The sequence below is a fragment of the Podarcis vaucheri genome, assembly GCF_965113315.1.
Source record: "Podarcis vaucheri genome assembly, chromosome: 8".
Lineage (NCBI taxonomy): Eukaryota > Metazoa > Chordata > Lepidosauria > Squamata > Lacertidae > Podarcis > Podarcis vaucheri.
This window is the reverse complement of record NC_138766.1, coordinates 12,428,065-12,440,364: the sequence shown is the minus strand read 5'-3', so window position 1 is coordinate 12,440,364 and position 12,300 is coordinate 12,428,065. Positions and strand designations below refer to the sequence as shown.

The 12,300-nt window shown below is 45.9% G+C and overlaps 1 protein-coding gene and 1 long non-coding RNA gene across 4 annotated transcripts in view; one reads left to right on the top strand and one right to left on the bottom strand.

Annotated features, from left to right (window-relative positions):
* Positions 1 to 517: 517 nt before the first annotated feature.
* LOC309538920 lies at positions 518 to 5,949 on the bottom strand. The gene is made up of 2 exons (XR_014222503.1): positions 3,152 to 5,949; positions 518 to 1,008 (listed from the first exon to the last, which is right to left on the bottom strand). It is a non-coding gene; the product is annotated as an uncharacterized lncRNA (long non-coding RNA).
* A 744-nt stretch (positions 5,950 to 6,693) lies between these two features.
* CTNNAL1 (catenin alpha like 1) overlaps positions 6,694 to 12,300 on the top strand; it is a 66,872-nt gene continuing 61,265 nt past the window's right edge. For all 3 annotated transcript variants that reach the window (XM_082234277.1, XM_082234276.1, XM_082234278.1), the window contains exon 1: positions 6,694 to 7,236. In XM_082234277.1, coding sequence (XP_082090403.1) covers positions 6,709 to 7,236 — 528 coding nt within the window. In that variant the 5' untranslated portion in view covers positions 6,694 to 6,708. The remainder of the gene's footprint in view (positions 7,237 to 12,300) is intronic.

The following is a 12,300-nucleotide window of genomic DNA, read 5'->3' as shown; positions in this document are numbered from 1 at the left end:
ATATTTTAATGCTAGCAAGACCCAGTTTCCCAACACTGCTTGCCGAACTGCTACATGTGATTCAGTGGTGGTAACACATTTTAGGGGAAGTGTTCAGTGCCGTAAGGTAAAGGTAAAGGGACCCCTGACCCCGTACAGCTTCTGGGTCATGTGGCCAGCATGACTAAGCCGCTTCTGGCGAACCAGAGCAGCACACGGAACCGCCGTTTACCTTCCTGCCAGAGCGGTACCTATTTATCTACTTGCACTTTGGCGTGCTTTCAAACTGCTAGGTTGGCAGGAGCAGGGACCGAGCAACGGGAGCTCACCCCGCTGCGGGGATTCAAACCGCCAACCTTCTGATCGGCAAGTCCTAGGCTCTGTGGTTTAACCCACAGCGCCACCCGCGTCCCTGTTCAGTGCCGTACCAAGCAGCTTATCTTTGAAAAATAAATATATAAATAAATTTAATTTATATCCTGCCCTCCTTCTCAAAGGAATCCAGGGTAACCAACACAGCAGTGGAAAAACTCCCCCCCCCAACACACAACTAAAAACAGTTTTAAAGCATCATTAAAAAACCAGCTAAAAACATTCCAAAACAGTTTAAAACATTCTTAATCAGTAACAAACCATTTGGCAATGAGCAGAACATATAATGAATTAATTGGGGTGGTCAACTGTTTTAAGATGTGAAGGACTTCCATACAATGCAATGCAATGCAATGCAATGCAATGCAATGCAATGCAATAAAACCTGACATTTCTATGGAATTAACTAAAACAACTTTATAAACCGCTTAATATTCAAAAATCTGTAGGTGGTGTACGACAGAAAAAACCAAATGATATCATTAAAGCAAAAATGCAAACTAAAAGCAACAAAACAGCAATATAAGAGCATCTAAAAACAAATAAAACAGGACTCTGGGCGATTCACTACGTATGTGCAGAATGCTGTATTTTATCATTCTTAACAGTGTTGTGTATGATAGTTTGACAGTAACTAGAGGAGTTTCATCAAGGTTCCTAAAGAAAAAGACAACATTTGAAATATTATCACTCATATAAAATCACCTAATATCAGAGAGTGCAGATGAGTCTCTGAGCACAGCGGAGTCTGCATTCGTTTGTACCAGAGGAGATCTAATCACTAATGAAAAACCATCAGTCTGACCTGGAGACAACAATGATGTCGTCACAGCTAGCAGTGTCTGTGACTTTAATAACGTTGGTGTCTGCAAGCCCTGCCTGAACTGATCTTGATAACAAAAGAGAATGCTTTCTGAACTGACTCCAAAAGCAAATGGAAGAGGAGAGATGGTTTCAAGACAAACCCGCTGCGTTGTGTGCCAGTTGTTTATAGACTGGGTTTCAGGAGTTGTCCATGCTGTGAGATTATAGACACTTTATCAATAAAGGTTGCGGGGCCCTTCTCCTCACTACAGCCCACTGCCTCTCTCTCAATGGAGTACACCTCTAGGGGTGAAGTCAAACCGCTACCTTGGCAGCACCGAAGTGACCCTAGCCCAAAAGCTTTGCCTAGACAACAAGACCCTCCTTTTGGCCTTGCTGATGTGGTCCAAAGGAAAGCAGAGCAATACCCTTGGCACCAGCTTGGCTTCAGGAATTGCCAGGATGCATACAAGGTGCCATCCAACCATCTTAGGTACTCCACTCTGGATTTGTGTAGGGCTTAATCCATAGCCTTTTCTCCTCCCACAGATGTCCCACAAGGCAGCGGAGGTTTAGGATCAGAGTCTTCCTTCTCCTACCTTCCCAGGCTGACAAGCCCCACCAGCCCCCTCTAAAGCACGGGCAGAAACCGGCTTCTTGACTGTTGGACCCACTATTGGTCTCGTCCTTGCAATCCACCATGGCTTGTCTTCACATGCAGGGGAAGTCCCTAACACACCGAGCGTTTGAGACCCATCAGCTACCCTCACCTAGTTTAGCTGGCCAGTCAAAGCCGTATGTGAGAGCTGAGTGCAGGTTAGGGACCAAAGGTGGAAAAACTACCCCAGAAGGAGCATGATGTGTCCCCCAACCAGGGGTTCTACCCCTCCCCAAACACCCCATTACACCCTTAAGGTGTTATTAGTCCCTGAGTAATCAAAGGGACAGAGAAATCATGTGATATACAGGCAGTGTGAAGAGAAGCGCTTTTGCATTCCCCACTTAGCAGAAGTGCCATTTAGGAAGCCTTGCAAGACAATGTGATTATAGGTTTAGCAAGGCATTAAAAGGCAAGCGCTCTTGAAATACCCCCACATTTTGCATCCAAGCGCAGGACTCTCGACTGAAACTTGAAATGGTGTTTCTGCCAGGAAGATAAAATATCATAGACAGAAGCAGGTGCTGAGGACCCCTTCACACATGCTTGCATATGTGTGGTGTAGTGGTTAAGAGCGGTAGTCTCGTAATCTGGGGAACCGGGTTCGCGTCTCCGCGTCTCCGCTCCTCCACATGCAGCTGCTGGGTGACCTTGGGCCAGTCACACTTCTCTGAAGTCTCTCAGCCCCACTCACCTCACAGAGTGTTTGTTGTGGGGAAGGGAAAGGAGAATGTTAGCCGCTTTGAGACTCCTGAAGGGGAGTGAAAGGCGGGATATCAAATCCAAACTCTTCTTCTTCTTCTTTCACCATTTGATGACTGGCAGCTGAATGTGTGAATGGACTCTGTTCGAAAGCACTGTATAAGAGTTCTAGGCATGCTGTTTGATCTGGTAAAGTTCGCTCAGTCCTACAAAGTGACCACAGTGGTCCAGTATCCAAGTGGTGAACGTATGTACCTGTTTGAACTACCTTAGTTATGAGTCCCTGCTTTACTTTTGGTGCAAGCACCCACCTCCTCTCCCAGTGCAACAGTTGTCGCCCTTAAAAAAATACCTGACACTACGTAACTTTAAGCATCTCAAGCCATCCTATTCTAACTAGCGGTACTTCGAAATAATTGGCTGTTAGTTTACCAGGCATTTATATCAAAAGTCCTCCCCACCCCAAATGCCGGGAACAATAAACCCTCTTGAGTCACTTCCCTGCAACAGCTTTCTAGCACACCAAATAAAAATTTAATAGTAGCTGCAGCGGCTGTTATTATTTCAGAACAATTCACCCCCATAAAATGTTCTCGAAGGACCTGATCCTAAGGCTGCTGCCCTATGCACACTTACCTGTGAGAAAGGCCCATTGAATAATCAGATCAGATGGGTAATTTTTGGTGCCACCAAGGTTGTTGCTCTGTTAGATGTGGTTGACACGACTGCTTCCAACATCCTTCCCCACTAGTTCGTCTGCTGTGAGCCGCCACTGCATCCTTGCAGTACTATCCAGCAGAGCTGTTCTGTGTCGTTCAACTTTTCTTCATGTTGGGGAGATGTTCAGGAAATCCTGGTCCTGTAGGTGGGGTTGCACTCCACAGAATTAAGGAGGCTGATGGGTATTTAGTGTTCCTATATGACCTGCTGACCTTGCCCTTGGAAGCCCAAGTAGTCCCTGTAACACAAGACACTTTTCACCCTGGTATCATCTTGTTTGGATTACAGTGGTACCTCGGGTTACAGACGCTTCAGGTTACAGACTCCGCTAACCCAGAAATAGTACCTTGGGTTAAGAACTTTACTTCAGGATGAGAACAGAAATCGCGGCGGTGGCAGCAGCGGGAGGTCCCATTAGCTAAAGTGGTACCTCAGGTTAAGAACAGTTTCAGGTTAAGAACGGACCTCCAGAATGAATTAAGTTATTAACCCGAGGTACCACGGTACTCAATGCTTTATGCTTGCAGCTACCTCTGAAATCTGCCTTGGAAGTCAGCACCTGAATTCCAGACTAGGACAAGGCATAGGGAACACATTTCACCAATTTTTAAAGAACTCCACCAGATACCTGTCCATTTCTAAATACATTTCAAACATCTGGTTTTAACCTTTCAAGACCTGAAAGGGAGCCAGTTGTGTGAAAGACCATTGTTTCCCGTTGTGAATCAAGCCTTAGCTATTAAGATTATCCTCAGAGGCCCTTCTTTGCAGCAGTGACTGCAAAGAACTAACAGTAGAGAGCTTTTCCACTTGATAATACTTTTCTACAAAGGTGTACCTGCCACTGACTGACTGTCATTTGTTGTTGTTTTGGTACCTGGTGAAAACTTTTATATTTATCCATTTCATTGAAAATTTACCTGCTCTACTGCTGTCTTCTGTTCTGCTCTGTAGTTTTATTGTACTTTTTTTATTGCTTTACTTTTTTATGTTATCTGCTTTGGGAGCCTCACTGGTCGAAAAGAAAAAGAGCAAATATATTCAATGAATGAATGAATCCATGTGCACGAACATTAAGATGCCAAATAGCACACAGCCTGCCATTTCAGCGGCTGCATTGATGAGGCTCATGTTGAACTCCTAAGTGTCATACCATGTTATAGGACAGCTATGTTTTTCGAATCAGTCTGTGACAAAAGGCAAACAAATGCTCTCTGCATTAAATCAGCACAGGACAGGCCATTGGAGAGGAAATTAATGCAGTATACAGCATGAGGAAAAGAACCAACAGCACCAGGTAGAGGTGCTTTGGCAATTTTCCTTGGTATGAAAACAGGAGTGTCACAAGCAGTGTTCGAAACTCCCGTTGTTCTAGGCGCGTTTTGCGACACTGAATTTCATAGCGCGAGCTGTTTCTGAGCTCTGGGTGCAGTACTGTGCCTAAGATTTCAGATTCAAACTGCAGAGTGGAAGGAAAGGGGTACCTTTTTCTGCCTCCCCACTTCCAGCTCCTCTCTGAAGACTGGAGAAGAGACCTTCTTAAGAATATGGGGCGGGGGGGGAGGAGGCAGGGGAAGCATGGCTTTGTTTTTTGCAGTCTTCAGATGAGGACTAGACGATGTGAAAAATGAATATAGGATTTTAGCTGCAGTTCATTCATTTTCAGCTTTGCATTCTTGTTATTAAAAAAGCATGCCTAGACATTCTGTTGTTGCACCCATAACCTAGGTTTAAGGTGCCACTTAGCTCCTACCCTAGGGTATGATACCATTACTAAGAATCCACCACATAGTTCAGGATGATTAAACCCACTAGATTGTGGCCACTATAAACTTAACAAAGAGAACTTGCTGAAAGTAAAAGCTGTTCGAGAGTGGTGGACTCTTCTTCCTTGGAGGTTATTAAGCAGTGTTTGGATGGTAATCTACCATGTATGATTTAGTTGAGATTCCTGCATTGCAGACAGTTGAACTAGATGTCCCTTCCAACACTGCAATTCTAGGATTCTACAATTTTACGATTGTGAGGGGGAAACAGGAGAGAGACCCTGTGTCACCCAGCTCTCCTTGGAAGAAGTTGGGATAAAAATACTGCATAAGATTTATCTTCCATCTCAATCGTACATACAGAAATAGTCACACTAGTTGTTTTTACAGCAAAACTGCAGAGTCCTTGGAGGCTAACAAATGTATGATGGCATTTAATCCACTAATTAAGTGGATTGTAATCCACTTAATTAAATGCATAAAGTGTTAATCCTGAGTTGCAGGTACATGGTTAGAGGGAGGGATTGTAAGAAGTTAGAAGGAAATTAAATGCAGCAAAGTAATAGACACTTATGATCAGTGCTTTTTTCTAAAAAAAAATGTTTAGGGGTACTCTCATTTTCCCACTCATATTGAAATACTGCCCCTCAATGAGGCCAAACTTAGATTCACAAAATGTTTTGGGGTATGCATACCCCTGCGTACCCCCAGAAAAAAGCACTGCATATGATGATGGACGTAACACTAAACTACGGAAATTCACAAAGCAGTTGGCTTGATGGCAGAGACATCCTGGCACTGCTAAATCAAGCAACAATACATATAAATCCCTTGTGTGACTTCAATCCACAAGTGATAGCATTGGAATTCTTGATGCATTGTTATCAAGCAGGTTTCACTTGACAGCCTCCCTTTGAAGCGGATTTGCTCCAGGATGGCTACTTTTAAGTTTACAGTGGTGACCCGCAAGACGAATGCCTCGCAATACAAAAAACTCGCTAGACGAAAGTTTTTTCCGTTCGCGATTTGCCTCGCAAGACGAATTTCCCCTATGGGCTTGCTTCGCAAGACGAAAACGTCTCGCGACTTTTTTTCTTTGACTAAAAACAAAGACGTTTTGTTTATAAAGTTAATTTATTTTCCCTTAAATTTTTAACTGCTCTTTACAGTATGTGTGACTTTAAAGAGCAGTTAATAAACTGTTGTTGTACCAAATTTGGCTTTGTTTGGACTTTTTTTGACCATAGGAACGCATTAATTGATTTTCAATGCATTCCTATGGGATTTCGTGCTTCGCAAGACGAAAAATTCGCTAGACGACAAAAATTGCGGAACGAATTAATTTCGTCTTGCGGGGCACCACTGTACTGAGTATTCGCCAGATAGATCTGATGAAGTGAAAGACACAAAAACCTCATGACATAACAAATGAGCTGGTTTTTAAGGTGCCACAAGGCTCTTTGCAGTTAGGCACCCATCTAACCCGTGTTAAAAGCTAATGATCTCCACGTCTGACAAGGCAGTTTTGGGTGGATCAAAACTGGCCTTGCCAGATTATATACATTTCCCCCTTTTTTTCTCATGGACCAACACGACCGGCTTACTTTGCTTTTGGGGGTGCCCAACGGCAGAAGAAGAAGAAACTGAATGTAATGTTTACACTGCCATCTTGACGACTCGCCAGTGTGCGAACTAACTGAAGGGGAAATGAGTAATGGAAGTGCCCCAAAGGGAGACTCAGAAGCCCTTGCCCGTGGTGACGATTCGCTCGCTCGCGCGCAAATAACCAGCACTACCCGTCGTCGGGATGCGATGACACGCGTGTGTGGCCGAAAACGGGGCGGGCTGGAGGGCGGGGGCACCGGGGCTTTTCGGCTGGAGAGGAGTTATATGCGCTGCGAGGAGGAGGGGGTACCGCAAGCTCGGCGGCTGCCATTTCCCAGGGCAGAAGGCGGGAAGGCGATGAGGAGGAGACAGGGGAGGAGCGCGCCGGAGCCGGAGAGCTCCAGCCGCCGCCGACACCTCCTGCTCCTCCTCTCCCAGGCGGGAGAGCCGACGAGGAGCGAGCTGCGCGGCTCCGGAGCAATGGCCGCGTTCCCCGGCGGCAGCGGAGTGTCGTGGCCGCGCTCGCCGCCCGGCGCGGCTCTCGCCACGGCTTTGGGATGGGAGCCGCTGCCGGGGCTGCAGATCCGCTCGCGCTCCGTGGAGCAGACGCTGGTGCCGCTCGTGGCGCAGGTAGCAAGCTACTCGCGGGCGGGCGGGCGAGCGCTCCGTCCTTTCTGCCGGGATCCCCTCTCGCTGCTTTCCTCCTCACCCCCCCCCGATCCTGATTTGATACGAATGCAATCCGGAGCCGCTCCGAATCGGGGCCGCCTCCCCCAGGGCGGGCTTTGCGCGCGCAGAAGTCCCCGTTTCTACTTTCGCCCGCTGCTTAGCCATCGCTTTCCTGGGTAGAGTTGTAAGGTGTTGGGGGTTTGGTGGTGGTGTTTTGTTTTTTGGAGGGAGGGTGTTTGCATAAAGAATGCACAAATGCATGCCTTGCTTGCAAAAACCCTCCCGATTTGACGATCTCTCCCCCCCCTCCCGATTTCCCCCTTTTCCCCTCCCGGCCAAGAAACTGCAAAGAGAGCGATTCGGAACATCGGTTTGTCCGCACGGGAGCCGCTCGGCTAAATCGAGACCCTTTTTTAAAATAAATAAATAAATGAAGGCGCCCCCCCCCCTTAACAACATCCGACTGAAAGAGTTTTGTGCTCAGAGGGGGAAACCTTTTGGATTCCCAGCCCGGCCTTTGTTGTGCTTTTTCTTTGTGTTTTCCGCTTTCCTGGGGCCCAGGACTTCGTTAGATCCATCGCTAGCTGTGCAGGACTTTAAAAAAAAGAGAGAGTTTCGACTAACTTCCGGAGGATTAGCAGCGGCGTTCAGCGCAGCCTTGCACTTCGTCGCGAAGTTTTGCACGACCGGTTGTGTATGTGTGTGTGTGTGTGTGTGTGTGTGTTTTAGAGTTAATATTGCATGGCTGTGTTACCTTATCCGAGAACGATGTGCAGCACGTATCCCTTGTAGGCTGGCTGCAAGGCTGCAGGGCAGGAATTTCAGCAAGGACAAATGCGGTGCACGAGCCACTTCAGCGCCCAAGTGCTCCACAAATAGTGCCCTAGAACTTCCGTAGGTGTATTTACTCCCATGCGCTTTACCGCAATGGATCCAGATTAAGGAATGCTCTGCTTTATTTTAAGTTAGGACCAGGTTCTTCAACAGGGGAAGGGTGTATGAGCAAGCCGTTACCCCTCTACTTAAAACAAGTGCACCTGAAAAGAGCAAAACTTATTACCGAGTAAAAGTATGCACTAAGAAATTCACTTGCACGATAACAATGGAAAAGGAGGAGGAGCTGTACAAAAGGCATCATCTTGTTCTTGTGCTGTGGAAATGTTCTGTTGAGCACCCTGGTGGGTTGTGTCCAGTGGTATCAACCTTAGAAAACAGCTAGGTCTGCTTACTGCGGACCAATCCCTTTCCTGCTAGTCCGCTTGAGCAGGAGAGGATTGTTAAACCGTACCATTAATTTTGTAGAATGTTATGTCTGTGGGTGTGCAGGGAATTTCAAATATCTCACTTTGGCAGCCAGAAAGAGTGGGAAATCGGAGCAAAACAGTAACGGAACCATACTTGGAAACATCATTTTTGACATTCTTTGTGAATGTATTGCTTTTAAAAGCTGTGCAGAATCGTGTGCACATAAGAGACTGCTGACAACGTTGTAACTAATCAGTTCTTATGGAAATGAACAGTATAGGATTGCATTGTACATGGTTTGTTGCGAACAAAGTTACTCAGAGTGATGCTTGCTCTGCTGCTTTGTAAACTGGAGTGTTATCAAGTTCTGCCTAAATTTGCTTAGTTTTGACCATTGGCCATCATGGCTGGGGTCAAAAATATCTGCGGGGCAACCAGTTTGGTAAATACAGGTTTATTGTTTAGAAAAGAAGCCCACTAAGCCCACAAAATTACTAGCCCATATATTTTTTTAACTGTCCTCTCTGCCCATACAAATTCCCATTACTAATTTGTGGCTCATTACCACGAGAATTACCGTACCAACTTGCTTTGAAAAGCTACCGTACTTTGCTTGATCATCTGATGGTGAGACTCAATTTCCATAGGCAACCATGCGGCAGGAATATTGGGTGCTATCCAACTAGCCCTTTAGTGCGAATATTTCTGCTTGCACAATGTCATTTCCCTGTGTCCTCTTCCTACACGCACTCTAAATCCTACCCAAATCTGCTCTGGAGGGGGTGGGTGGCAGAAAACCAGAACAGATGTGGGGGGCAGTTCCCCTGTGGAAGCCGAAATCCTTGCGCTGACAGAACAAGTCAGTAGAATCCCATCCATTGAAACCATTGACATTGTGCAATGTGGTCTGCAGTGTGAAGTTACAGCCTAGGTTGGTGAGAATGGAGGGAAACGATCCAATAGTTGTGAGGCTGGCCTTAAAAAAAAAAAAGGTAGGACAGCTGGAAATAACAGAAACAAAGTATATGCAAAACCCAACTTTAGGAGAGAATCCATTTAGTCTTGTTTCCAAGTATAGTGGTACCTCAGGTTAGGTACTTAATTCATTCCGGAGTTTTGTACTTAACCTGAAACTGTTCTAAACCTGAAGCACCACTTTAGCTAAACCTGAAGCACCTCCTGCTGCCACCGCACCGCCGGAGCACAATTTCTGTTCTCATCCTGAAGCAAAGTTCTTAATCCGAGGTAATATTTCTGAGTCTGTAACCTGAAGCCTGTGTAACCTGAGGTACCACTGTATTACCTTAGTTTGTAAGTTGTAAACAGCTGGAAGCTGTACTTCTAAGTATTTCTGAGTAAATAAGCACAGGATTGAGTTACATGCAAACCTTTCCCAGTAATTCCCATAAAGTTAAAAATAGTTTAAATTGGGGTGGTAAACTTGTGACCCTCTGGAAGTTGTTGGGCTCCTACTTCCATCAGCCCCAACCATCATGGCTAATGATCAAGGGCGATGAGAATTGCAGTTCAGCAACCCTTTCCCATCCCTGGCTTAAAATATACACTAGTTAGATGTGTATTGATGCGCAGGCAGCCACTCACAGAATTCCAGACCCAATAATGGGCCAAATAGATCTTTTACCATGCATTGGACCAAAACTTTTTGTTCTGAAAACTTTGGAATACTTAAAGTAAAGGTAAAGGGACCCCTGACCATTCGGTCCAGTTGTGACCGACTCTGGGGTTGTGGCGCTCATCTCGCTTTATTGGCCAAGGGAGCTGGCGTACAGCTTCCAGGTCAAGTGGCCAGCATGACTAAGCCACTTCTGGTGAACCAGAGCAGCGCACGGAAACGCCATTTACCTTCCTTCCGGAGCGGTACCTATTTATCTGCTTGCACTTTGATGTGCTTTCGAACTGCTAGGTTGGCAGGAGCAGGGACTGAGCAACGGGAGCTCACCCCATTGCGGGGATTTGAACCGCCGACCTTGTGATTGGCAAGTCCTAGGCTCTGTGGTTTAACCCACAACGCCACCCACGTCCCTGGAATACTTAGCCAAGATTAAATGAGTAGCATATACAGGTGGCGACCAATTGTTCAGGCGCGTCCAATTGATGTGCGGCAGCCTCCCTGTGGAAATGGGGAGTTGCCTGTACAGCATGCTTGCTGGCAGCTCAAGTTTGGACTGAACTGAAATGCTCCCTCTTTCCCTAATGTGCATATCCTCTTTTTTGTCACAACAAAGCCAAATAGGAGTGAGAACAATGCTTCTTGCACATAGTTTGCTATCTTGTGGGGAGGAAATGGTGTCTTGTGACAGTGCGAGACACCGTGCCTATGAACAAATTAGTCTTGTGGCACCCTAAAGACTAACAAATGTATTGTGGCATTAGTTTTCATGGACACAAGACCACTTTCTCGATGAGGGCAGCAAATGGAGGTGGCAGTAACAAAAGATGATTCGGGAGTTTTGAAGCTTCATTAATGTTTGGAAAGTTGACCTGGGAATTTTTGACTCTACTTAGAGGTCAGGCACTTTGATGGAGCAGTAGAGTTGTGGGTCTATGAATTTAGTACAGGACCTAAGATGGCTCACAGCATGAATGAAAACAGACACAACTAAACCACACTAATCAATGTAAATATTTTTAAAACTCTATCGGACAATGTTTCTCTGTCCTCCTGTTCCAGCTACTCCATTCTGTTCCACTAGTTGTCATGTTTGTGTCTCCTCCCACTCACTTAACATTTCGTGCCATCGAATAATTATGGGCTACCTTGAGTCTCTCTGTATTTCTCTTGTGTATTGGTAGTGCAGTTTGGCTACAAAAACATAGAAGAAGACTCTAGTTTGCATTAGTACATAGAGTGGCAAAGCACAGTCTAGAAGCACATACCCGGGAGTTAGTTCCGTTGAACTTAGTTGGATTCACTTCTGCAGGATCAGGTGGTTCTTGCTGAGCTTTATATGGTAGCAATGAGTAATATTTATATGAGATTTCGCCTGCTATTGCTATTGATTTTGGTTAGTGTCCTGTTTAAACTGGCTTGATCACATTCATTTCTCTTGGAGGGAAAGTGTTTAAATGCAGGTAGGAGTTGTGGGTTGTGGTGCAGTTGTGGCATCCCCAAATCACTTACTCGAGAAAAACCCACAGAAATATGCTTAGTGACTGGGCCAAGAATAGGCAAGAGAGATGATCTGTAGCCGCAATGCAGAATCAACTTTCTCATCACACTGAGAGCCAGTGTGGTGTAGTGGTTAAGAGCGGTAGTCATGTAATCTGGGGCACCGGGTTCGTGTCTCCGCTCCTCCACATGCAGCTGCTGGGTGACCTTGGGCCAGTCACACTTCTGTGAAGTCTCTCAGCCTCACTCACCTCACAGAGTGTTTGTTGTGGGGGAGGAAGGGAAAGGAGAATGTTAGCCGCTTTGAGACTCCTGAAGGGGAGTGAAAGGCGGGATATCAAATCCAAACTCTTCTTCTTCTTCTTCATCATCCCTGGGCTGAACTCTTGTTGGTCCATGTGTTATGAAGAGTCAAGCACTTGCCATAGTGAGTCATTTGTAGTTGCCCACAGGAATATATTCTTCCACCTTTCTTACGTAGGGTAGTGTTGTGGCATCAGGAATAGCTTCAGATCTAATGAGACTGTGCAATTTAGGGAGCTGTTGTTGTTTAGTCGTGTCTGACTCTTTGTGACCCCATGGACCAGAGCACACCAGGCACTCCTGTCTTCCACTGCCTCCCACAGTTTGGTTAAACTCATGCTGGTAGC